This window comes from Physella acuta, unplaced genomic scaffold (assembly GCF_028476545.2).
Source record: "Physella acuta isolate Inbredline_101_S28 unplaced genomic scaffold, ASM2847654v3 ptg000322l, whole genome shotgun sequence".
NCBI lineage: Eukaryota > Metazoa > Mollusca > Gastropoda > Physidae > Physella > Physella acuta.
This window is the reverse complement of record NW_026731841.1, coordinates 1,116,422-1,142,650: the sequence shown is the minus strand read 5'-3', so window position 1 is coordinate 1,142,650 and position 26,229 is coordinate 1,116,422. Positions and strand designations below refer to the sequence as shown.

The 26,229-nt window shown below is 35.5% G+C and overlaps 2 protein-coding genes across 2 annotated transcripts; both read left to right on the top strand.

The window, feature by feature from the left end:
- The first annotated feature begins 211 nt into the window (after positions 1 to 211).
- LOC131940579 (uncharacterized) lies at positions 212 to 7,025 on the top strand. Its single transcript, XM_059299272.1, has 5 exons — positions 212 to 269; positions 1,055 to 1,169; positions 2,257 to 2,317; positions 3,118 to 3,383; positions 6,677 to 7,025. Exons 2-5 carry the CDS (start codon positions 1,076 to 1,078, stop codon positions 6,823 to 6,825), a joined length of 570 nt encoding a protein of 189 aa, XP_059155255.1. The 5' UTR covers positions 212 to 269; positions 1,055 to 1,075; the 3' UTR covers positions 6,826 to 7,025.
- Positions 7,026 to 9,035: 2,010 nt separating this feature from the next.
- On the top strand, positions 9,036 to 16,774 carry LOC131940592 (uncharacterized). The gene is made up of 5 exons (XM_059299296.1): positions 9,036 to 9,079; positions 12,824 to 12,938; positions 14,549 to 14,609; positions 14,718 to 14,980; positions 16,531 to 16,774. Exons 2-5 carry the CDS (start codon positions 12,845 to 12,847, stop codon positions 16,677 to 16,679), a joined length of 567 nt encoding a protein of 188 aa, XP_059155279.1. The 5' UTR covers positions 9,036 to 9,079; positions 12,824 to 12,844; the 3' UTR covers positions 16,680 to 16,774.
- The last annotated feature ends 9,455 nt before the right edge of the window (positions 16,775 to 26,229 follow it).

Below are 26,229 nucleotides of genomic sequence, written 5' to 3'. Positions count from 1 at the left end.
CCTGAACTAACTGTATCGAATAATTCCAACTGTTATTCTATTGTTCAAAGCTTGAGACTATATAAAGAGGTTCATGTATATTTTTTTATTGCTATTTTAATATCGCAGTATTTAAAAGTATAGTCATGCTGCGAATCTAGTCCTATACTTGAATAAATGAAAGAAGGCATATTGAACTGTATGACGTCATAGATAAAGAAGTTGTTTTTTATGCTAAACGATACCATTTTAAATCGGAAGTTTGATTCGTTTTACTGCCGCTTGATTAAGTAAGTCATATTCATGTTTATATTATGTAGGTTGTTTTTCCCTATACGTATTGTGTTTTCTTGTTAATAGGAACTGATTAATTTGTTAGATCGTTTCACATAGATATAGATATAGAACTAGTTACGCCGGTTGGTACATTAACTCTCTGTTGTTTTATTTTTGATCATTATAACTAGATCTAGATTCTAGGTATAACTTAAGGCTTCTGGGACGTTCTCTGCACACGATCGTTCTCTCGGCCTCTCTGTCCCGACCTCTCAGGCAGAACTCTTGTAAACACACCCAGATATTGTGTGGCTCTCTTTCATACAAACATCTGGCACTTTCTGCTATTGTGCTAGTTCTGTCAAGAGAACGGCATGATAAAGTATACATCAGATGAGGGGGTGCTGAAAAAGCACAGCATGATACACTGCTAAAAGAGTAATGATATTCTTTCTGTACAGTCTCTTTGGTTAGTTTTCAATCTAGATCTGTATTGTTGATACGTAGCTGCCAGTGAATACCTCGGGTTCATTGTCTTATGGAATACCTCGGGTTCATTGTCTTATGGAATACCTCGGGTTCATTTTCTTATGGAATACCTCGGGTTCATTGTCTTATGGAATGCCTCGGGTTCATTGTCTTATGGAATACCTAGGGTTCATTGTCTTATGGAATACCTCGGGTTCATTGTCTTATGGAATACCTCGGGTTCATTGTCTTATGGAATGCCACTGGCTATTAAATCATGCAAGAGTTTATTTATTGCCTTACCCCACTACCTTTTTTCCATTAAAAACAGAACGAGGACACCATTGAAGGAATGAACTCTTTGTGTAGATCAACGACCATACCTCTCACCTGTGCCAGTTGGGAGAGGTCACCAAACTCTAGACCACAAACAAATGTCTTCCCCAGTAAGTCCAGGTCGTCAGTTTAACGCTGGCTATCTCACTAACATTCCTTTATTCACAATGTTGTTTCAATGCATGATTTAATTTTTCTTACTTTGCTTTGTAATTGCAATTTTTCATTAGCTGTTCAGTTTACACACACACACACACACACACACACACATATATATATATATATATATATATATATATATATATATATATATATATATATATATATATATATATATATTTACAAGCCAAAACTAAAACACAAAAAAAACCCAACAGACCTCCACAGTCTGTAAATAAATCGACACAAGAAAAGGTTAATCATCACAAGCTATTCTTACTCTTCCATACCCTATTAACATAATATCGTACATTCGTACATCACATTCACAACGTATCACTATCAACTAACAATGAACTTTAAGACAACACCGTCTCTGTGTTTTCTGGTCGTAGTGTCCGGTCGTGTTTCGTTGTGTCCGTATATACGTGCTACCCCTAGAATCTTAGAATGTTCCTGAAGGTCATATCCTATCTGTAAAAGTGTCAGTCGTCTTCCCCGTAGGTTACTTGTTGCTATTCCCGGCCCCGCATCCTATTGTCACGCCACGGTCAGTTTCAGAAAGTTTAGGGGGTCGTAAACTGTAAGCCGTCCTGTAGTTCGCGAACATGCCTTTGTTTTCAATGTTATAGCTTGTCCAGTGCAATGCTGTCAGCGATCGACTTCCTGTGGTCACAGCGATTACGGTCACTCTGGCCACGTCTGAGTTGACAAGCGAGTATAGGTCATTCGACAAAAAAAATCCGCGGGTGGTCACTTCGCGCTGTCCCCAAAACAGCAGGGCCACTGTTGTAGTAACTTACCCTAGTTACATATATACACACACACACACACACACACACACACACACACACATATATATATATATATATATATATATATATATATATATATATATATATATATATATATATATATATATATATATATATATATATATATATATGGTTTCTGCTCACCAGGAGAGTATAATTAAGTAACAAGCAATTTTCTGTTTAATGGTTTGAGCTGTTTTATTTTATTCTATTTGATTTGTAGAAGTTCTGGTTGTAGTGTTGCTGATGTTGATGTTGGGTGCTGCTGATGGGACAACAGAAAGGTAAGAATACACATCACACTAGATTCCGTAGATTCGTTTAGTTATTTTTAGCGCAATTTCCATTCTGGAGAATTGCTTTTATTAACCCGTCATTTCTGGATGTATGAATGGATGAAAGGATGTGTGTCCGCAGCTTTAAATCGTATCTCCTCCTCAACGAAGCAATATCGATGACTAGTTCCAAAAGCAATTATGTTAAGCAAGTTACGAGGATGAGCATAGGCCATAAAAATTCCGGTTTTCTTTCATGTATTTCCCGGAAAAGCCAAAAAACCTCGACAAAATGCAGTTTTTGGCCCATATCTCGGCAACCAGACCACTTAACGACTTGAAACATGTACCAATCGATTCCTGCCATAATTTAGAAAAATATTGCCGTAGAAAGTTTTCAAAAATATCCTTTCGTTCGGTCACAAAATTTTTTTTGAATTAATTAAAATTTGGACCGAATCAGTAGGCATTTTATCCAACCACACCACACGCGTCATCACGTTCAATAGCTGCGCCATCACGTTCAATGACTGCGACATCACGTTCGGTAGCTAGGCGCGTAATGGTTTTTAGTCATGTTACTCTATTGTAAATAAAACATGTAAAATACTGAAAACAAATTAATAAAAAACGTTTTAATAACTAACCAATGGTTTTACTAACCCTGCTCTTGATTTACGCTACGACAGAGCTATTTTTAGATAACATAAGGAAATTGCGCTAAAATTGTCACTAGACTTTTTTTAATTACTTGTTTTAATTGTAGCCGTGATCAGCGTAATTCGTCCCGTAATTCCACTTTTGTTTAGATCTAGATCTTGGTATGACTTATCGGAGCTTGAAAGGCAAATGGAACGTCTGAAACTTTGCTTAAGTGAAGTAGAAAAGCAGGAAACCCGAGCAGACGATAAGGCCAAGTACTCCTGTGATGTAAACCGTCTGTATTGGCTACTAGGCTATTATGAAGAAGCTGCCCATGAATTAGCAAAAACCAACCCTGAAATTAGCCGTCACATCAAGGAAAAGAAAGCAGGGCGCAAGACTTTTGTGTGTCGATTTGTTGCGCTGTTTATTGGTATGATATAATTTCTATAATATAATTTTAGAAGGTAGCTTTTGGGAATTGGGTGGGGGGGGGGGGTGGAGCTGTTTGTTAGTGCAAATATTTTTGTGTAGATATTGTTATGGTAGGGTGTTGCCTAAATGGGACGGCGTGGCCTAGAGGTAGAGAGCTAGACTGCTAACCCGAAAGCCTCGAGTACAGATCCAAGTTCAAGTCAGTAGAAGGCGAACACCCAGCTGATCACATTATCCCCTCATATACCGAGGTCGTCTGAAACAGATGAACTCTACTTCATCTGTCCCATGTGTCTTGGGCACGAACGGTAATAGAAGAAGAAAGTAAACTTCATTATTGTTCAAGATGGCTTAAACAATTCAAAACTACATTAATTTACCCTTAATTTAATACCTAATTTAATTATCAAAATTAATAGGTAGCCTAGAAATTGACGTTTGAATAAACGCGTTTGTTTTTAAACGGCTACGATAGTATGACTGACAGTAGGACTGATAGTATGACAAATAGTATGACTGATAGTATGACAGATAGTATGACTGATATAGTTGGGTCAGTTTGTAAGGAACGTGTTGTGACGCGATTAGCGTCTCAGCAAAATGTACGGGTTACTTGGCTGTTGTCTCAGCAAAATGTACGGGTTACTTGGCTGTTGTCTCAGCAAAATGTACGGGTTACTTAGCTGTTGTCTCAGCAAAATGTACGGGTTACTTGGCTGTTGTCTCAGCAAAATGTACGGGTTACTTGGCTGTTGTCTCGACAAAATGTACGGGTTACTTGGTTGTTGTCTCGACAAAATGTACGGGTTACTTGGCTGTTGTCTCAGCAAAATGTACGGGTTACTTGGCTGTTGTCTCGGCAAAATGTACGGGTTACTTGGCTGTTGTCTCAGCAAAATGTACGGGTTACTTAGCTGTTGTCTCAGCAAAATGTACGGGTTACTTGGCTGTTGTCTCAGCAAAATGTACGGGTTACTTGGCTGTTGTCTCGACAAAATGTACGGGTTACTTGGTTGTTGTCTCGACAAAATGTACGGGTTACTTGGCTGTTGTCTCGACAAAATGTACGGGTTACTTGGCTGTTGTCTCGACAAAATGTACGGGTTACTTGGTTGTTGTCTCGGCAAAATGTACGGGTTACTTGGCTGTTGTCTCGGCAAAATGTACGGGTTACTTGGCTGTTGTCTCGGCAAAATGTACGGGTTACTTGGTTGTTGTCTCGGCCCAGGGGAAAATTATATACAATAATTAAAGTTTTACCAATTGATGATCTGCTCGACATGATCAGCCAAAACAAAGTATATTAAATAAACCGGTAGTGATCTCCCCTAAACTTTCTCGAATATTCTTATATAAAACAACAGGGGATGGTAACTGGGGATATAGTTATGATTTTTAATCCATTTTAAATACTTAAACTTTTAAAAATACAATAGAATCTCAGTAAAAAACAATTGCGCACCAAGCGAACGCCTAATAAAGGTGTGTATAATAGTGCGCAATAGTATTAGTACTTAATAAATTTACATTAGTTTTTTGAGAAATCGGAAGTAGCGTAAATTACTACTTCCGGTCAACGGAAGCTACTCAAAATTTAACATAAGGTAGAGAATTAGATCTTATACTTACTTGTGGAATTTCATTTATCTATCTGAAATAGTACTCAAGTTATAGGCTTTTGAAAAATTCAAAGTAGAAAAAGTACCACTTCCGGTTATTGGAAATCGCTCAAAAGTTGATACGGATCTACGATTTTGATAAAATACTTATATATGAAATTTCATCAACCTAGCTGTAACGGTACTCAAGTTATCGTGTTTACACACGGACACACACACACAGACACACAGACATACGGACAGAATTGCAAAGCCCAGTTTTTCAGACTGGATTACGCATAAAACCTCTTAGTTTTGATAAATCTGGATTGATAATTTTTGCCCGATTAAAATAAGTCCTCTAAACTTCGGATGTGATGAAGGATTGAGGTGTAATACGGTGAAAGATGTTAAAATTTCAAGTGATTTTTGTGCACGATTACAATACTTTCTCTATACTTCGTATATACGAGAAAGTAAAAAAGCACGCTTACAACAAATACTAAATATCTAGTGCTAAAACTTGATCGGTCTCGTTGAATAAAACGCAAAAAATAACAGTAAAAAGTGGGCCTATGTGTTGTTGAAATGACGATAAACCATTGTTACAAGTGGGCCTATGTGTTGTTGAAATGACGATAAACCATTGTTACAAGTGGGCCTATGTGCTGTTGAAATGATCATGAACCATTGTTACAAGTGGGCCTATGTGTTGTTGAAATGACGATAAACCATTGTTACAAGTGGGCCTATGTGTTGTTGAAATGACGATAAACCATTGTTACAAGTGGGCCTGTGTTGTTGAAATGACCATGAACCATTGTTACAAGTGGGCCTATGTGTTGTTGAAATGACGATAAACCATTGTTACAAGTGGGCCTATGTGGTGTTGAAATGACGATAAACCATTGTTACAAGTGGGCCTGTGTTGTTGAAATGATCATGAACCATTGTTACAAGTGGGCTTATGTGTTGTGGAAATGACCATGAACCATTGTTACAAGTGGGCCTGTGTTGTCGAAATGACCATGAACCATTGTTACAAGTGGGCTTATGTGTTGTTGAAATGACTATGAACCGTTGTTACTAGTGGGCCCATGTGTTGTTGAAATGACCATGAACCATTGTTACAAGTGGGCCTATGTGTTGTCGAAATGACCATAAACCATTGTTACAAAAGGCCTAAGTGTTGTCGAAATGACCATGAACCATTGTTACAAGTGGGCCTGTGTTGTCGAAATGATCATGAACCATTGTTACAAGTGGGCTTATGTGTTGCCAAAATGACCATGAACCATTGTTACAAGTGGGCCTATGTGTTGTTGAAAAGACCATGAACCATTGTTACAAGTGGGCTTATGTGTTGTGGAAATGACCATGAACCATTGTTACAAGTGGGCCTGTGTTGTCGAAATGATCATGAACCATTGTTACAAGTGGGCTTATGTGTTGCCAAAATGACCATGAACCATTTTTACAAGTGGGCCTATGTGTTGTCGAAATGACCATGAACCATTGTTACAAGTGGGACTATGTTTTGTTGAAATGACCATGAACCATTGTTAAAAACTAAAACCAGTTATCTTCGTTTTCGGTGGCCATCATTACCATGACGACGGCCAAAAGTAGGTCAAGCGACAGCCTATGTTTTAGTTTAGAAGGTTGTTTAATTGATGATTGTTTTAATCCACAGGAGCAATCTCGCTCTATTGGTTACTGCTGACCATGCTAATTCAGCCCAATCCTTCTCTCTGGCTCGTCCTAGTCAATTGGGTCAAAGGAACCGGATGGATGTTTGTTGTGATATATGTCTGCCATTTTTTCTGGCAAAGGATTCAGTAATTGTTCATAGATTTATGCTTGTAATAGTGTTTTAAAATCCTGTATTATTACATATTTTGTTACTATTTATTTTAATTAACATGTATTTTTAAACTTTTTTTTTTATATCTTGGGCTAGTTTTAATCAAATCTAAGTGCTTTTTAAAGATGTTTTTGAAATATTTATATAAAGCATAATTTTTAATAAAATAAAATTTGTTTATTTGGCTTTTTTTCTTTTTATTATTCATTAAATGATCAATTTTTATGTGTATTTGCTTTAAATGTCTTTTAGAAATATCGAATTGTATCAATACAAATTTGACCTTTTTTATTTTTGTGCTAAAGAGTGAAAGCATTTCTCAGCCACAGAGATACAGTGTTAACCTCAGCTGTCATCGCTTCCTGCCCACACATTGTGAATGCTGTTATAAGAATACAGCTTTATTTAGGGAACAATTTAAATGATTAGGTTGCATAATAGAAAACATAAACGAATTCTTACCAGTGACATTTCTAATGTGTGTAAAGTTCCATTCAAATGATATTTCACAAATATGACATCCACAGTTTCATATAATTCACATGTGTGTCTAATGATATCCTAAGATTAACAGAACAAGTTTTTTTAATAGTAGGCAATAGTTGTGGTGTCCGTATGTCTCATTTTTCAATACGCTAATAGACCAATTTTATTTTTTTAACAGTAGGCAATAGTTGTAGTGTTCTTATTAAATTTTCTAAAATCTCAAGATGTATTCACCAAAAAATAATAATTATTGAACCTTTCCACCCCTCCAATAGCTTTTTACAAAAATCTTACATTTCATTCACAACAAAATAATTGGGACCTCCACACTCCCCCCTTTAACTATTCTAAAATCTCACAGTTCATTCACCAACTCCCCAGAAAAAGTGATATCACGAATCATGGACAACTGGCAGGTGTAGTCTGGGAGTTGTTGTCCTAAACATTCGCTAGGCTGAGTTGGTCACTCTGTGTTCTGTCAAGGGTGTACCGTTCTCCTTGATTGTGCGGGGGTTCTACATATACTCTTCCGCAACATTTTTTTCGAAAAAAAAAAAGCTGAATAAAGTAGGACACTGGGGAGGGTAAAGATAATCGATCAAAAGTGCGAAATTAATGGACAACCCCCAATCAGTGGGCGATCAAATATCCTTTTATGTAAGCAGCCTGACCCAACCAGCCGGGTAAATTGTTCATAAACGATGAAGGGTGACATCAGGTGACTTATATGGTTTCCCAAGCCACAGACATAAACGTGCTCTAGGGACTCGACATCTCGAGGGCTCTAATGACGTCCATGGTGGTCAAGGAAATTCCTTTCTTGAATGAGTATTTCCATCTGACCAGTTGCAGGACGAAAGGCCTCCACTGGTCATGAGAGAAGAACTTATCAGGATATTCAATTAGATCGAATCCACAGATACATGATCCTAACAGTGCTACAGCACTCAAACACAGATGGTGGCCATTCTCGCAGGACTAGACGACACGTTCCGCTCCGTCAGGCGGTCTGAGCATTCAAAGACTGCAGCAATCGGCTGTGGGTGACCGGACGTCAACTTTTAAAATGCCCGCCTGCCCCTTGCAGCCTGAATGCCTGCTAATGACACGTCACGCGATTTAAAATGTGTCTCTAATTAACCACAAACAATTACTAACGGGCTTTTGACAATGAGCCTGAATTTAGGCTACACCGTTAAAATGTCAAACCTATAAAAAACTTAAAATTGAATATAGACCCAGTGCGCTTGCCTCCAAGAAGACATTGACCTTGACATTAGTTGAGATTAATTTTACTCATGTTTTTATTTTAATGTCAGCGAATTTATGAACGAAACTCATTTTTTAAGTTTTCCAACATAGACAGTCTATTACATAAATTATTGTAACATTTCATATTTATATTATTTAATTTCAAAAATTATTTTAGTCTTTTAAAATAAATATTTTTGATGTGGAGCCATTCAACAAAGCATCCTGAACTAACTGAATCGAATAATTCCAACTGTTATTCTATTGTTCAAAGCTTGAGACTATATAAAGAGGTTCATGTATATTTTTTTATTGCTATTTTAATATCGCAGTATTTAAAAGTATAGTCATGCTGCGAATCTTGCCCTATACTTGAATAAATGAAAGAAGACATATTGAACTGTATGACGTCATAGATAAAGAAGTTGTTTTTTATGCTAAACGATACCATTTTAAGTCGGAAGTTTGATTCGTTTTACTGCCGCTTGATTAAAAGTAAGTTAAATTCATGTTTATATTATGTAGGTTGTTTTTCCTTAGACGTATTGTGTTTTCTTGTTAATAGGAACTGATTAATTAGTTAGATCGTTTCACATAGATATAGATATAGAACCTAGATCTAGGTCTAGAACTAGTTACGCCGGTTGGTACATTAACTCTCTGTTGTTTTATTTTTGATCACTATAACTAGATATAACTTAAGGCTTCTAGGACGTTCTCTGCACACGATCGTTTTCTCGGCCTCTCTGTCCCGACCTCTCAGGCAGAACTCTTGTAAACACACCCAGATATTGTATGGCTCTCTTTCATACAAACATCTGGCACTTTCTGCTATTGTGCTAGTTATGTCATGAGAACGGCATGATACAGTATACATCAGATGAGGGGTGCTAAAATAGCACAGCATGATACACTGCTAAAAGAGTAATGATATTCTTTCTGTACAGTCTCTTTGGTTAGTTTTCAATCTAGATCTGTATTGTTGATACGTAGCTGCCAGTGAATACATCTAGTTCATTGTCTTATGAAATACCTCGGGTTCATTGTCTTATAGAATACCTCGGGTTCATTGTCTTATGGAATACCTCGGGTTCATTGTCTTATGGAATACCTCGGGTTCATTGTCTTATGGAATACCTCGGGTTCATTGTCTTATGGAATACCTCGGGTTCATTGTCTTATAGAATACCTCGGGTTCATTGTCTTATGGAATGCCTCGCGTTCATTGTCTTATGGAATGCCTCGCGTTCATTGTCTTATGGAATACCTCGGGTTCATTGTCTTATGGAATACCTCGGGTTCATTGTCTTATGGAATACCTCGGGTTCATTGTCTTATGGAATACCTCGGGTTCATTGTCTTATGGAATACCTCGGGTTCATTGTCTTATGAAATGCCTCGCGTTCATTGTCTTATGGAATACCTCGGGTTTATTGTCTTATAGAATACCTCGGGTTCATTGTCTTATGGAATACCTCGGGTTCATTGTCTTATGGAATACCTCGGGTTCATTGTCTTATGGAATACCTCTGGTTCATTGTCTTATGGAATACCTCGGGTTCATTGTCTTATGGAATGCCTCGCGTTCATTGTCTTATGGAATACCTCGGGTTTATTGTCTTATAGAATACCTCGGGTTCATTGTCTTATGGAATACCTCGGGTTCATTGTCTTATGGAATACCTCGCGTTCATTGTCTTATGGAATACCTCGGGTTCATTGTCTTATGGAATACCTCGGGTTCATTGTCTTATGGAATACCTCGGGTTCATTGTCTTATGGAATACCTCGGGTTCATTGTCGTATGGAATGCCTCGCGTTCATTGTCTTATGGAATACCTCGGGTTTATTGTCTTACTAGGCATGCTGCCCAGCTTCGCTTAGGCTTTCGAAAACATTGAGAATTTGAATGCTTAATTAATTCGCCCGAAGGTCGGTCTACGACCTCAAGAGTTATGAAGAGGTTCCTCCGTGGACATTTTTTTTCGATTTATAGCTCATATAAGGTACCGGTCAGTCGAGGTCAGTTTTGACCCCCACATCGTAGACTTTTCGGCCAACCGGCCCCCGTGTTCTGTCGCATCAAGGCAAGATCATGCCAAATTTGAAGCGCCTGCGGCGCCGGGAAGTGCCCTATTGGACACCCGACAATCTAGATCTAGATCTAGATTTCTAAAAGAATTTTTTTTTTAAGTTTAGCCCGAGCATAATAAAAAATAATACATTAACCAAGTTGACTTGCTGTGTCTCGAACCCGCACCACCTGCGTGGTTTAATATACACTAACAGCTCCGCTATTTAGGCAACTTATAAAATACGGAGAATGAAACACGTATTTTAAAATCTTAACTTACGCGAATATGCCTATTCTTTCAAATTAATTTTTTATCCCAAATTAGCCAGTTCCAAACAAAGATTTTGTATAAAATAAATAAGTCTTGAAATAGTTTAGTCCTAATATAGAAATTTATTTTTGGAATTGATTTTAGAGAAGTTAGAGTCTAAATCTAGATCTAGATCTTAGCGTCTACGTCTAGATCTAGTTATTGCGTAGATTTAGATTTAGATTTAGTCTAGATCTAGAATCTCTAGATCTAGAATCCAAATAAATAAATTTTATGAGTTTAGGCCGGAAAAATTGTATTGTATACATTTCATAGTGTACGTAGATCTAAATCAAATTTGAATGAAATAGTTCATTTCTTTTCATTCAAAACACAGCAGATGACGTCATTAGTTAATGTATAAGCAATAGCGACGTCACAGTTTTATGCGTTCTTTTTCACATGTATTAATACTTTTCCGGTTGCATAAATAATACTGTTTCTCTACATTCGAATACGCCTTTAATTTTTATTTTTATTCTTTAAGTAAAATTGTGGTTATACATTTAAAACATCTAACATATTATTTTCAACAAAAGTCCGTAAAAAGTTCTCCATATATCGCTGCCGATTCTGACGTGATGTCCGGCGAAAATTTTTTGCGGACAGAGAAAGAGAGAGAGAGAGAGAGATGTGCGAACGTGGGGATTTATATATTAGGATAGAATACCTCGGGTTCATTGTCTTATGGAATACCTCGGGTTCATTGTCTTATGGAATACCTCGGGTTCATTGTCTTATGGAATACCTCGGGTTCATTGTCTTATGGAATACCTCGGGTTCATTGTCTTATGGAATGCCTCGCGTTCATTGTCTTATGGAATACCTCGGGTTTATTGTCTTATGGAATGCCTCGCGTTCATTGTCTTATGGAATACCTCGGGTTCATTGTCTTATGGAATACCTCGGGTTCATTGTCGTATGGAATACCTCGGGTTCATTGTCTTATGGAATACCTCGGGTTCATTGTCTTATGGAATACCTCGGGTTCATTGTCTTATGGAATACCTCGGGTTCATTGTCTTATGGAATACCTCGGGTTCATTGTCTTATTGAATACCTCGGGTTCATTGTCTTATGGAATACCTCGGGTTCATTGTCTTATGGAATACCTCGGGTTCATTGTCTTATAGAATACCTCGGGTTCATTGTCTTATGGAATACCTCGGGTTCATTGTCTTATGGAATACCTCGGGTTCATTGTCTTATGGAATACCTCGGGTTCATTGTCTTATAGAATGCCTCGCGTTCATTGTCTTATGGAATACCTCGGGTTTATTGTCTTATGGAATGCCTCGCGTTCATTGTCTTGTGGAATACCTCGGGTTCATTGTCTTATGGAATACCTCGGGTTCATTGTCTTATGGAATACCTCGGGTTCATTGTCTTATGGAATACCTCGGGTTCATTGTCTTATAGAATACCTCGGGTTCATTGTCTTATGGAATACCTCGGGTTCATTGTCTTATGGAATACCTCGGGTTCATTGTCTTATGGAATACCTCGGGTTCATTGTCTTATAGAATACCTCGGGTTCATTGTCTTATGGAATACCTCGGGGTCATTGTCTTATGGAATACCTCGGGTTCATTCTCTTATGGAATACCTCGGGTTCATTGTCTTATGGAATGCCTCGGGTTCATTGTCTTATGGAATACCTCGGGTTCATTGTCTTATGGAATACCTCGGGTTCATTGTCTTATGGAATGCCTCGGGTTCATTGTCTTATGGAATACCTCGGGTTCATTGTCTTATGGAATGCCTAGGGTTCATTGTCTTATGGAATGCCACTGGCTATTAAATCAGGAGTTTATTTATTGCCTTACTCCACCACCTTTTCCTCTATCAAAAACAGACCGAGGACATCATTGAAGGAATGAACTATTTGTGGAGATCAACGACCGTACCTCTCACCTGTGCCAGTTGGGGGAGGTCACCGAACTCTAGACCACAAACAAATGTCTTCCCCAGTAAGTCCAGATCGTTAGTTTAACGCTGGCTACATCGCTAACTTTTCTTTATTCACACTGTTGTTTCAATGCATGATTTAATTTATCTTACTTTGTTTTGTAATTGCTTTTTTTCATTAGCTGTTCAGTTCACACACACACACACACATATATATATATATATGTATGTATGTGTGTGTGTGTATGAGTGTGTGTGTGTGTGTGTGTAGTTGCTGCTGACCAGGAGAGTAAAAGTAAGTAACAAGCAATTTTCTGTTTAGTAGCTTGACTCTTTTATTTATTGTATTTGTGTAACGACCCGTAATGGTGCGGAATGGTAGTTCATGTGTAGGTTTATTATTAGAATCACGTGGTGTTGCTGTTGTGAGCCTAACTTTATGTAATGCTTTTTTTCCCACGTTTTCTTTAACTAGCTTTCGTGTCTTTCCAATCAAATCTTGCGATCGAAATTTCGGGCACTTCCCAGTTAGCTAGCGCGCTGAAATTTTCAGGGAAGCTTTTTTTCCGATGACAATAGAATATTCAATTGTTATTATTACTGAATTGATCCATGGAAACATTTTATTGATCATTTTAGATCGCTATATAATTGTACAAAAAACGTGGGGGAAAAGGGACATAACCCAGTAATTGTAATTTGATGAAAACTAGGTTCGGTACTCTCCCTCTTTTTGCTTACTAAGTAGTTGTCACGCGGTGTTTGTGTACAAACAACCAGAACGTAACAACTGGTGGCCAGTAAGGGGGAGACGATATGGTCCAGTGGTTGGGCACACGATTGCTAATCCACTCGACACGGGTTCAAGGCACGTGTTTTTTACGAGTTGTCTTCGTTTACCCAAAAAAGTGAATGCGAAAAGATAAAATCGATAGCAAGATTTTAAAGCAAACAAACAGACAAAGACTAAAAAGTAGAAAATAATTATGATTAAAAAAGTTTTTAAAAACCCACGTTTTCTGATTGAACTAAAAAGTAGAAAATAAATGCTATACATCACAATAATGCAAGCGATCACTCTACTATAAGCGATGAAAAACGTGGGGCGCCGTGATTTTCTTTCAGTTTCTAATACTGTTGACTCTCTCTACAAGCTCCCTAATAAAAGTCAATAGTATTATCTAATCAATAGTAATATAACTTTTACATCTTATATTAGCAATGACCGATAAAAAACTTTTACTTCGGCGCCCCACGTTTTTCATCGCTTATAGTAGAGTGATCGCTTGCATTATTGTGATGTATAGCATTTATTTTCTACTTTTTAGTTCATTCAGAAAACGTGGGTTTTTAAAAACTTTTTTAATCATAATTATTTCTTAAAACACATACTTATCTGTGTTGACATTTTCTTTTGGACATCACTATACATAACCAGAGCAACGCCTACCCGATAACGGCTAATTATATATATATATATATATATATATATATATATATATATATATATATATATATATATATATATATATATATATATATATATATATATATATATATATATATACTAGGCTGGTAACAGAAACAGTAAATAAAATGTTAAATGTGTTATTTGGCATAGTATATTTTAAATTTTGAAAAGCTGTTTTATTTTATTCTATTTGATTTGTAGAAGTTCTGGTTGTAGTGTTGCTGATGTTGATGTTGGGTGCTGCTGATGGGACAACAGAAAGGTAAGAATACACATAACACTATATTCCGCAGATTCGTTTAGTAATTTTTTTAACTGTAGCCGTGATCAGCGTAATTCGTCCCGTAATTCCACTTTTGATTTGATCTAGATCTTGGTCAGAATTATCCGAACTTGAAAGGCAAATGGAACGTCTGAAATTTTGCTTAAGTGAAGTAGAAAAGCAGGAAACCCGAGCAGACGATAAGGCCAAGTACTCCTGTGATGTAAACCATCTGAATTTTCTAGTAGACTATTATTATAAGGACGCTGCCCATGAATTAGCGCAAACCAATCCGGAAATGCGCAATTACATCACGAAAAGGAAAGCATGGCGAAAGACTTTATTGTGCCGATTGATTGCGCTAGTGATTGGTAAGATATAATTTATATTATATAATTATAGAGGCTAGCTTTTGGGGATTGGGTTAGTGGAGGGGGGAGGTGGAGCTGTTTGTGAGTGTAAATATTTTTGTGTAGATATATTGTTATCAGTGTTTCTTCCAGACTTTTTTCTCTGGGGGTACACTTGAAATTTTCGGGGTGGGGGGGGGGGGGGCGGACACTGTTAAAAGTATATATTTTATATAAAAATCCCCCCCCCCCCGAAGAGATGCCTGGAAGAAACTCTGATTGTTATGGTAGGGTGTTGCCTAAATGGGACGGCGTGGCCTAGAGGTAGAGAGCTAGACTGCTAACCCGAAAGCCTCGAGTACAGATCCAAGTTCAAGTCAGTAGAACGGCGAATACCCAGCTGATCACATGATCCCCTCATATACCGAGGTCGTCTGAAACAGATGAACTCTACTTCATCTGTCCCATGTGTCTTGGGCACGAACGGTATTAGAAGAAGAAGGGTGTAGACTAAGATTGTAAACTACCCTGCTCCCGCAATGCGTGGAAGGGGTGGGGGAGGCCCGTTTATGGGTCCCAAAATCCGACCAAAAGGCAATGACTTTGTACTTCAAAACAACGTTTTTGTGCAACTTGATAGTGGTTTTATAAAAAGCAAACAGATCTACCACAGTAGTGATGTTCTACTGTAGCCAACACACGCTTCTGTGGAAAAGAAAACAAAATCTACATGAGCTGTAGTGTAAAAGATAGGCAAACGTTCAAACCACTTCCATGACTTATTTCCCTTTTCTAAATAATCAAATAGGGGCACCCTTAAGCTCCTTTGAATATTGTTGTACTAAACAAAGTAAAAAGCAATTGCTTCTTTTAGTTATTATTTTTAAAAAAAAACAACTAAAGAATGACATAACTATTAAATGGTATTTATTTAAATTTAATAATTTAAATAGAAAAAAATACATAAAACTAAACATAACACGACAAACATACTAAGTTTTCATGTTTCATATTCTTTTGACCTGCTCGCGAACAGGAAACATTACACTAGATATAAAATAAGATACAAAGATTTTCATAACTCGATCAGGCCCGAAATTAGATATATTCTACCACAGTAAAGAAATCGAACGCACAATGTGCCTATCTGTTGTTGAAATGACCATGAACCATTGTTACAAGTGGGCCTATGTGTTGTTGAAATGACCAAAAACCATTGTTACAAGTGGGCCTATGTGTTGTCGAAATGAACATGAACCATTGTTACAAAGGGCCTATGTGTTGTTGAAATGACCATAAACCATTGTTACAAGTGGGCCTATGTGTTGTCGAAATGACCATGAACCATTGTTACAAGTGGGCCTATGTGTTGTCGAAATGACCATGAACCATTGTTACAAGTGGGCCTATGTGTTGTCGAAATGACCATGAACCATTGTTAAAAAACGAAAACCAGTTATCTTCTTTTTCGGCGGCCATCATTACCATGACGACGGCAAAAAGGTAGGTCAAGCGGCAGCCTATGTTTTGGTTTAGAAGGTTGGTTAATTGATGATTGTTGTACTCCACAGGACTATACTCTCTCATTGTGCTACTGGTAAACACGCTCATTCAGCCCAATCCTTCTCTCTGGCTATTCATAGTCAATTGGGTCAAAGGAACCGGATGGATGTTTGTAGTGGTATATGTCCTTCATTTTTTCTGGCAAAGAACTCAGTAATTGTTCATAGATTTATGATTTAAAATCCTGCATTATTACATATTTTGTTACTATTTATTTTACTTAACATTTATTTTCATACCTTTTTTAATATCTTGGGCTAGTTTTAATCAAATCTAATTGTTTTTTAAAGATGTTTTTTATATATATATATATATATATATATATATATATATATATATATATATATATATATATATATATATATATATATATATATATATATATATATGGTGACAGGACAAATGATCTCAGGACAAATGATCTCAGACAAAATATCTCAGACAAAATATCTCACGGACAAATGATCTCAGGACAAATGATCTCAGGACAAATGATCTCAAGGACAAATGATCTCACGGACAAAAGATACCAGGACAAAATATATCAGGACAAATGATACCATAGACAATTGATCTCAGACAAAATATCTCAGACAAAATATCTCACAGCAAAATTTTAATAGTGTATTGGATTTAGTTGATCTGAAAAAATTTTCATTGAATGTCATATGGTTTTGTTTACTATGTTTAATATTGTTTATAGGCCTATATAATAATTGTGAGAAATGTTTACCGTATAAATTTGTCATATTTTACTAAACAATTAAAAATTAAGATTTCTAATATAGTATGCGAAGATTACATAATTTTTTTCGATAGATAGCGTAGGTGGGCTTGCCAAACATAAGACAATCCTACCACGTCAGGTAGACGAAACTAGATCAAAGGGAATGAAATAACAATAAAGACACACCTTCGTGTCAAGGTGGCCGCCCACTTTGATAGCATAGACACGCCTTTAGGAAAAGACAACCGCCCTACATGGACAATACAACTAACATCTAAAGTCCATTGTTATGCGTCGGTCACACCTTAGTGATCAGGTGACACAAGCTTATGTTAAACAAACAGCGGTCATCGCGGAGCTAAGTTTGTCTTACTGTGCATGAAAACAAAGCAGTATTGGTAGTGCTTACTCAGCTATGGCCTCATAAGTTACCTAGCAGAAATATTTTGGGGCATTAGTTTCTGGTGAATTTGTTTATAAAAGCCAGAAGTGTAGTAGCAGTCAAAGAGATTTGGAAATGTGAAGTTAGAACATGTCGAGCTAGAGTTAACACAATACATGATCACATAGTATTGGAGAGGTGTGATCATAACGATGTAACTGCCAGCAAAGAAAAGCAGACGTTATGTTTGAGTTGACGCAGGAATAAAAACAATAGTATTACGTTACGAACCTGAAGACCCATTCACATTTTTCAAAAATATTTAGCGTGTTCTGATCATTCATGTTATTTTATTTGATTTATACATTATCATTTATTATATCTTTCAGGCTAAACAAGTACGTTTGTTTTGATTTTAATTTTTCAAATCAAATACTTTTACAAAGATTAAGTTTTATAAATCACTTGATGCTTTGTTCAGTTAAACAAATTAATTTTATTCAAATTTATTATGCGTTAAAAATTAAACAACACTATATTGAAAATTAATTTTAAAAAGTTCAAATCAACTAAAACCTTCCAATACACTATTAAAATTTTGCTGTGAGATATTTTGTCTGAGATATTTTGTCTGAGATCATTTGTCCTTGAGATCATTTGTCCGTGAGATCATTTGTCCTTGAGATCATTTGTCCTGAGATCATTTGTCATGGAACCATATATATATATATATATATATATATATATATATATATATATATATATATATATATATATATATATATATATATATATATATTTATATATATTTATATATATATAGCCTAATTTTCAATAAAATTCAATTTTCCAATGGTTTTTTTCTTTGTATTAGTCATAATATGAAAAATATTTAATGTGTTTACCTAGTGTCTTTCAAAAAATATCAAAGGCGTATTAAACAAATTTGTCCTTTTTTACTTTTTCGTATACAGAGTATAGAGGAAGCATTGTAGTCGTGCACAAAAATCATATGACATTTTGTGAGTTTTCATTGTTTTACTTCTCAGTACTTCAACATAAACGGAGTATAGGGAACTTATTTTAGTCGGGCAAAAATTATAAATGGAGATTTATGAAAATCTCAGCGTTCTATGCGTAATCGAGTCGGAAAAACTTGGCTTTGTAATTATGTCCGTATGTCCATGTGTGTGTATGTTTGTGTCTGTGTGTGTCTGTGAACACAATAACTTGAATACCGTTACAGCTAGGTTGATGAAATTTCATGTATAAGTATTATACGAAATTTGTAGTTCTGTGTCAACTTTTCAGCTATTTCCGGTAACCGGAATCGGAACTTATTCCACTTTCATTTTTTTCAAAAAACTAATATGCATTTATAAAGTACTTATATTCCGCACTATAATGCAGTATGTATGTAATTCACTTGGTGCACAATTCTTTTTTTTCTACGAGATTCTATTCTATTTTTTAAAAGTTTAAATAATTAAAAATTGATTAAAAATCATGTCTATATTCCGAGTTGCCATCCCCCGTAGTGTTATTTAAAAATATTCGAGAAAGTTTAGGGAAGATTACTCCCGCTTTATTACTTTAAAATGGTTACTTGCTTAGTTAAGGTAAGTTTATTTACATTTTTATTTTTCACTTGTGTATAAAACATTTATTACTTTAATATTTTTCATAGTTAGTCATTTTATTAATTAAAGTAAATCTAGAAAACTGTATATTTACTTTCTCGTATATACGAAGTATAGAGAAAGTATTGTAATCGTGCACAAAAATCACTTGAAATTTTAACTATTTTCACCGTATTACACCTCAGTCCTTCATCACATCCGAAGTATAGAGGACTTATTTTAATCGGGCAAAAATTATCAATCCAGATTTATCAAAATTAAAAGGTTTTATGCGTATTCCAGTCTGAAAAACTGGGCTTTGCAATTCTGTCCGTATGTCTGTGTGTCTGTGTGTGTGTGTGTCCGTGTGTAAACACGATAACTTGAGTACCGTTACAGCTAGGTTGATGAAATTTCATATATAAGTATTTTATCAAAATCGTAGATCCGTATCAACTTTTGAGCGATTTCGGATAACCGGAAGTGGTACTTTTTCTACTTTGAATTTTTCAAAAGCCTATAACTTGAGTACTATTTCAGATAGATAAATGAAATTTGATATGTAAGTAAAAGATCTAATTCTCTACCTTCTGTCAAATTTTGAGAATTTTTCGTTGACCGGAAGTACTTATTTACGCTACTTCCGATTTCTCAAAAAACTAATGTAAATTTTAAAAGTACTAATAATATTGCGCACTATTATGCGCTTTTTTATTCGCGTTCACTTGGTGTGCAATTAATTTGTCTACGAGATTTTATTCTATTTTTAAAACTTTAAGTATTTAAAATGGATTAAAAATCATGTCTATAGCCCGAGTTCCCATCCCCTGTTATTTTATATAAGAATATTCGAGAAAGTTTAGGGGAGATCACTCCCGGTTTATTTTTACACCATATTTTGGCAGCTGTAAATTGTAGATGTAAAATAAAATAGATCATTATCAGTTCAATTTAGATGTTAGCTTTCACTTACTAGTAGACATAGGATAAATTTTTTTTTTACCACCTACCTCAAAATGAAAGCATTCCATCTGACCATTACCTCGCTTGTGCTAATGTTACACTTGAATATCCAGTAACCAGCAGAATTTCTTGCAGTGTTTCAAGTCATGTTTATTTATGTAAGCCCTGCTAGGGGGGGATACCTTAAAATCTACCCTTCTAGGCTTATCTAACTAACTAATCTGTCCGGTCAGTGCAACTGTGGTAGAACCCACAGTGGTTAAACCCTAACCTTAGTCTAAATTAAAAAAACAGGAAAACTTTAACAATAATATAAACTTTATTTTACAAAATATGGAACCAAAAGTTATTATAAAAAAACTAGAATTTAGATCTAGACAAAATAATTTAGACACTCAAGACATACAAAATACAAAACAAACAGAACTCAACGAAACAAAACACCCAATTTCGGACCACCGTCCATACACCACAAACGTGACACAGAAACTCTTCAACACATAGGCCTCGACATTCCAGCAGAATGTCCCTCCCTGTCGACACCCCACATTCACGAACAAAGAAACCAATACTACGAACAAAGAAACCAATGCTACGCACAAGAAAATAGTCCCTAATACAACAATAACTTACATTCAGGATATAAAGCAAAGTGGAGCCACACTCCAAAACAAAGTTTGCATAAATAATAACATCAAAATATAAGCAAGACACAATAACCAGGCTATCAATCATTTAAAAAAAAAAATCATATCAGCGCCATAATAGCGGACTACTTAACTAAAAACCACAACAATTCTCAAAGGAACACAAAAAGTGACATTCACCTTTTTGTAATAAAATAATAATTAAATAACTCCCCAGCCCCTTACATTCACCCCCTGTAAAGCTTGCAGTACCTGCAAGCAATACAAATTCAAAAATGCAGATACCAGACATGTGAACAGAACAATGTTAAAAAAATAGGTGAGCAGATTAAAAGCGGGACACATTATTATGTTGCCATAACAGTTACGGGCTATGTGGCCCAGCTGGTGACATTTGAAGCAGGACCTGGTCCTCACAGTCGGTCTCTGCTTGTCGGGTGCAAACCGCGTTCCCCTTGGGGAAACGAGAGCAGAAATACTAGAGATTTGTGCTGCCAAATTGTCTACTCTGTCCTCCAGGTTGGATGTAGTGGGAGGTGCAAATGTTTGCACATCAGGCCTGGTGTTTAGAGTTGTAACACTCTTAGATTTTCTGCCTGGGCATTCGTCCTGTGCCCACCTGATAGCCGCATCCCTCAGGACAATAAATGACGCCTTTTGGTCACAGAAGACCATTTCTTCCAGCTGACGCCTAACAGATGGTTGATTAAGGTTCTGAACAAACTGGTCTCGCAGGAAGACTGGACTCACCGGGGCCCTGTGCAGGTTTTCTTGCCTGGCTGTGAGCACCCTAAAGGCTTGGTGCAGACGGTGGGAATAAGACCTCACTGTCTCGTTTGGGCTTTGCACCACCCTTTGAAACTGGGCCATTAGTAGGGGGATGGTACGCTTTTCCCCGTAAACGTCCCTCAGGAGTATTAAAGTTGCCTCTGGGTCCTGCTCCAGATCATTGCCCCTACATCGGAGCTCCTCTTTAACAGACTCCCCAAGGTGCTCCCAGAGGAGGTCTTTTCTTTCTTCAGCAGAGAGGTCTTTCCTCGCCCTCCATGCAACCTGCACCTCTTCAATGAAACGTTCCACCAACGAGGCATGGCTGTCTCCATGGAACCTGTGGATTTTAACCTCTCTGGGTGGCACAATAATGATGTTCATGGGGTGCCCCGCCATCTCGTCCGAATTGGGTGTTTTAAACAACAAACGGTTCCTACACTAAACAAAAACTAAACACAAATGGTTCCATAAAGGGCCTATCAAAAACAAAAATTTATCTAAGCTACACTAGCTCTAACAGAAAAACAAAAATTTAGCTAGACTAAAGCACTGACCCCACTCGTGCTACCAATTTGTAAGCCCTGCTAGGGGGGGATACCTTAAAATCTACCCTTCTAGGCTTATCTAACTAACTAATCTGTCCGGTCAGTGCAACTGTGGTAGAACCCACAGTGGTTAAACCCTAACCTTAGTCTAAATTAAAAAAACAGGAAAACTTTAACAATAATATAAACTTTATTTTACAAAATATGGAACCAAAAGTTATTATAAAAAAACTAGAATTTAGATCTAGACAAAATAATTTAGACACTCAAGACATACAAAATACAAAACAAACAGAACTCAACGAAACAAAACACCCAATTTCGGACCACCGTCCATACACCACAAACGTGACACAGAAACTCTTCAACACATAGGCCTCGACATTCCAGCAGAATGTCCCTCCCTGTCGACACCCCACATTCACGAACAAAGAAACCAATACTACGAACAAAGAAACCAATGCTACGCACAAGAAAATAGTCCCTAATACAACAATAACTTACATTCAGGATATAAAGCAAAGTGGAGCCACACTCCAAAACAAAGTTTGCATAAATAATAACATCAAAATATAAGCAAGACACAATAACCAGGCTATCAATCATTTTAAAAAAAAAATCATATCAGCGCCATAATAGCGGACTACTTAACTAAAAACCACAACAATTCTCAAAGGAACACAAAAAGTGACATTCACCTTTTTGTAATAAAATAATAATTAAATAACTCCCCAGCCCCTTACATTTACTGAAAATTGTGATCGTTTCTAGTTTTCATAAAGTGATAGTTTTCTTCCTGTGGTAGTGCCTTTTTATTTTAAAAGACACTTTGCCAGATTGAAGGAAGAGAAAGGTTTGTGAACTTCCAATACAATGGCCATTTTTTTATAGCAGAGTCTAAGGTCTGCTTGATTAGGTGTTTAGGCCAGGCCTACTATAAGAATGAAAGAAATTTTAAAATTCTAAATACTTAGCTTTTAAAATGTGTGATAAATCAATAATTACAGTTTTAAAATCACCCTAATCATTTCATATTTTTTTTATCTCCAATGATAGTGGACTATACTGTTGAAAAATAGGAAAAATCATTTTAAATCATCAATTTAAATCTATCTGTACATCAATTCAATTTTTGTATTAACCTGTATTCACACTGCAATTATAGTTTAACTGTAGCTTTTAAAACTTGATCTCAACTGGCATGCAAAAGTTTTAGTTGAATATGGCCTACAGGGGCATGGCCAGATTTTCAGGGATGAGGGGCAGCAATGGCATAGAAATAAATGTACACCTTCTTCAACAAAAATAGTCCAAATAAAAGCTCAATAATAAATGTCAGCTTGATTTTTAATATATTGAAAATACATTTCTGAAAAGACGCAGCTTGCTGAAAATCTCAGGGAGAAAGCCATCTACCCCTACTCTATACTGGTTACACCTCTAATGTTCCTTGTGTGTTTACCAACAGTTTGCTGCATGAAAGTTGTCTAACTATTCAAAATTTTAATAAAAACCACTTAGGTATTAGTATTTGAGTAAACTGAATAGTTTTATGTTACTTATTGATGAATCCATAATAACCTGTTTTCTTAGCTTTAAGCTTGAAAGTTATAGTGTCCAAATGTTTTTGATCAAATAACATATTTTTAAAACATTGTTTACAACTGATTTATAATCAGAATCATATTTACTGCTGCTGCTAAACATTTGTCTTACAATTGTTGCCGTACATAAGGTTGTGTTTATTAATTCAGTGATTGACGATTAGCATTTATTTTGTCAGGATTTTGACATTTGTGATACCATTTTTTAAAAGAAACTTACACAAACTGTTTCGTTTTTCTTTTGCTATTATGTTTTTTTTTAAACTTACCTTTTACTTCTAAAATTTATGTTTTGTAAATAACTTATATACCACTTCAAAAATTTCACATATGACAAAAGCATAATCATATCTTGTTGTCACCAAATAATTTTTAAAAAATGTTGATGTTATTAACAATTAATAAGATCCACCTTAAATACCTTTTTAAAAATAAACCCAGTCAGTAGATGAAATAAAAGCAGCTTAAAAAATAAATATCTCATAGCATATGTGATAAATAATTATTATGAATAAACATTTTAAAAAATGTATTTTTATTTATTTAAATGAAACTCGTGTTTTGGCAACATTCAGGCAAATAGCAGGAAATAAATGCTTCAGCTCACATTGAAAATGAAAATAAAAATTCAATCACACACACATAAGGATTGTATGTACACATACAAGACATTAAAATTGGCGACACACCAAAAATTTTCAAAAAACATCGATCCCTCCAACTACCGGCGACTCAGCACTCAGGGGAGATGATACTATTAATTACATCAATAATTTTTAAAATTCGTATTAAATTAAAAATAATACAGGCACTTAATTAAAGTGGTACTTATAAGTACCGTCAGTAGATAAAGGGTTAAGTGCTAAGGTAAACATTTCTCAGCCACAGAGATAAAGCGTTAGCATCAGCTGTCATCGCTTTCTACCCACACATTGCTTGTGAATGCTTGTTATATACATACGTTTTTATTTCCGCCATAAATCAAATGAGTATATTACACAGCAGAAAACATTAACAAAATCTTACCAGTGACATCCCTAAAATGTGTAAAGTCCATTTGAATACGACGTCCAACTAATGATATCTTTCGTATAAGTTTAAGTTATACGTATTAGTAATGATATCCATAATGTCGTATAATTCATTATTATGTGTGACTAATGAAATCCATACCTTCGTATTAATATTATTCACTAGTGTGACTCATGATATCAATAGTTTCGTATAATGCACTTGTACGACCAATGATATATTACATAGTTTCGTATAATCTGTTTGTGTGCAGAGGTAACAAATAACATTCCATGTAATCCATCTCTTGTTAACACACTGACACCCCGTTACGGGTAATCAAGTGTGTCGACAGCATATAAGACTAACAAGCACAAACGGGTTGCAAAACACAAGACTAAACACAACAAAGGCTTGGTACATTACGAAATCAAAGTTTTATAAGCTATCTAAACACAGTCTATTCTAAACACTAACACGAAAGTAAATCACAAAACCTAGACACAGTGGCTACATACCTGTCTAATCTTGTATTCTACAAATAATAAAAAAGTATATAATAACAATAATTTCGGTTGTATATTTTAGTTTTGGGGTCAACCATTTATGACGTCACGCTTTTCTTGACGATGTTTACCTCCCCTTCTCCCCTCCCTCACACATCGTCACAAAAAGCTAGACCCCCCCCCCTATTTTGTAAATTAGTGATGTTATATCGTAGCTAACACATGCTGTTGCGTAATATATATATATATATATATATATATATATATATATATATATATATATATATATATATATATATATATATATATATATATATATATATATATATATATATATATATATATATATATATATATATATATATATATATATATATATATATATATATATATATATATATATATATATATATATATATATAACTGAACTGTAGTGCAAAAGATACGAAAACGTTCAAAACACTTCCATGACTTATTTCCCTTTTTTAAATTGTTAAATACGGGTGCTTTCTATAGATTTGTACTAAACAAATTAAAAAGTAATTACTTCTCTTAATTATTTAAAACAAAATACATACTAAAGAATGACATAGTATAAAAAGGAAATGTATTTAAAATTTATAATATAAATACAAAAAAAAGGAAAAATAACCATAACACAAGAAACCATTACACATACAAAGCTTTAAGGTTGTATAAGAAGATGCTCTAGGATAGGTAGTATTATAGGTAGTATTTTAGGTAGTATTATAGGTAGTATTACGGCAAACAAAATGAAACAGATTTTCAAAACAGACTAATGCACTCACACACTTGACATGTTGTTGTAATAAGTTTAAATTTAAAACAAAAAGACATTTTTTTCAAAACCAGATCAGGCCAGAAATGAGTATCCTATGTTCGTATTCGTATATATATATATATATATATAT

Excerpts from the sequence above, each read along its gene's own strand:
- LOC131940579 (XM_059299272.1), top strand. The coding sequence starts at position 1,076 with ATGAACTCTTTGTGTAGATCAACGACCATACCTCTCACCTGTGCCAGT. Across the intron at positions 1,170-2,256 it reads ACAAACAAATGTCTTCCCCA|AAGTTCTGGTTGTAGTGTTG; the intron begins GTAAGTCCAGGT and ends TTTGATTTGTAG. Across the intron at positions 2,318-3,117 it reads GCTGATGGGACAACAGAAAG|ATCTAGATCTTGGTATGACT; the intron begins GTAAGAATACAC and ends ACTTTTGTTTAG.
- LOC131940592 (XM_059299296.1), top strand. The coding sequence starts at position 12,845 with ATGAACTATTTGTGGAGATCAACGACCGTACCTCTCACCTGTGCCAGT. Across the intron at positions 14,610-14,717 it reads GCTGATGGGACAACAGAAAG|ATCTTGGTCAGAATTATCCG; the intron begins GTAAGAATACAC and ends GATTTGATCTAG. Across the intron at positions 14,981-16,530 it reads ATTGATTGCGCTAGTGATTG|GACTATACTCTCTCATTGTG; the intron begins GTAAGATATAAT and ends TGTACTCCACAG.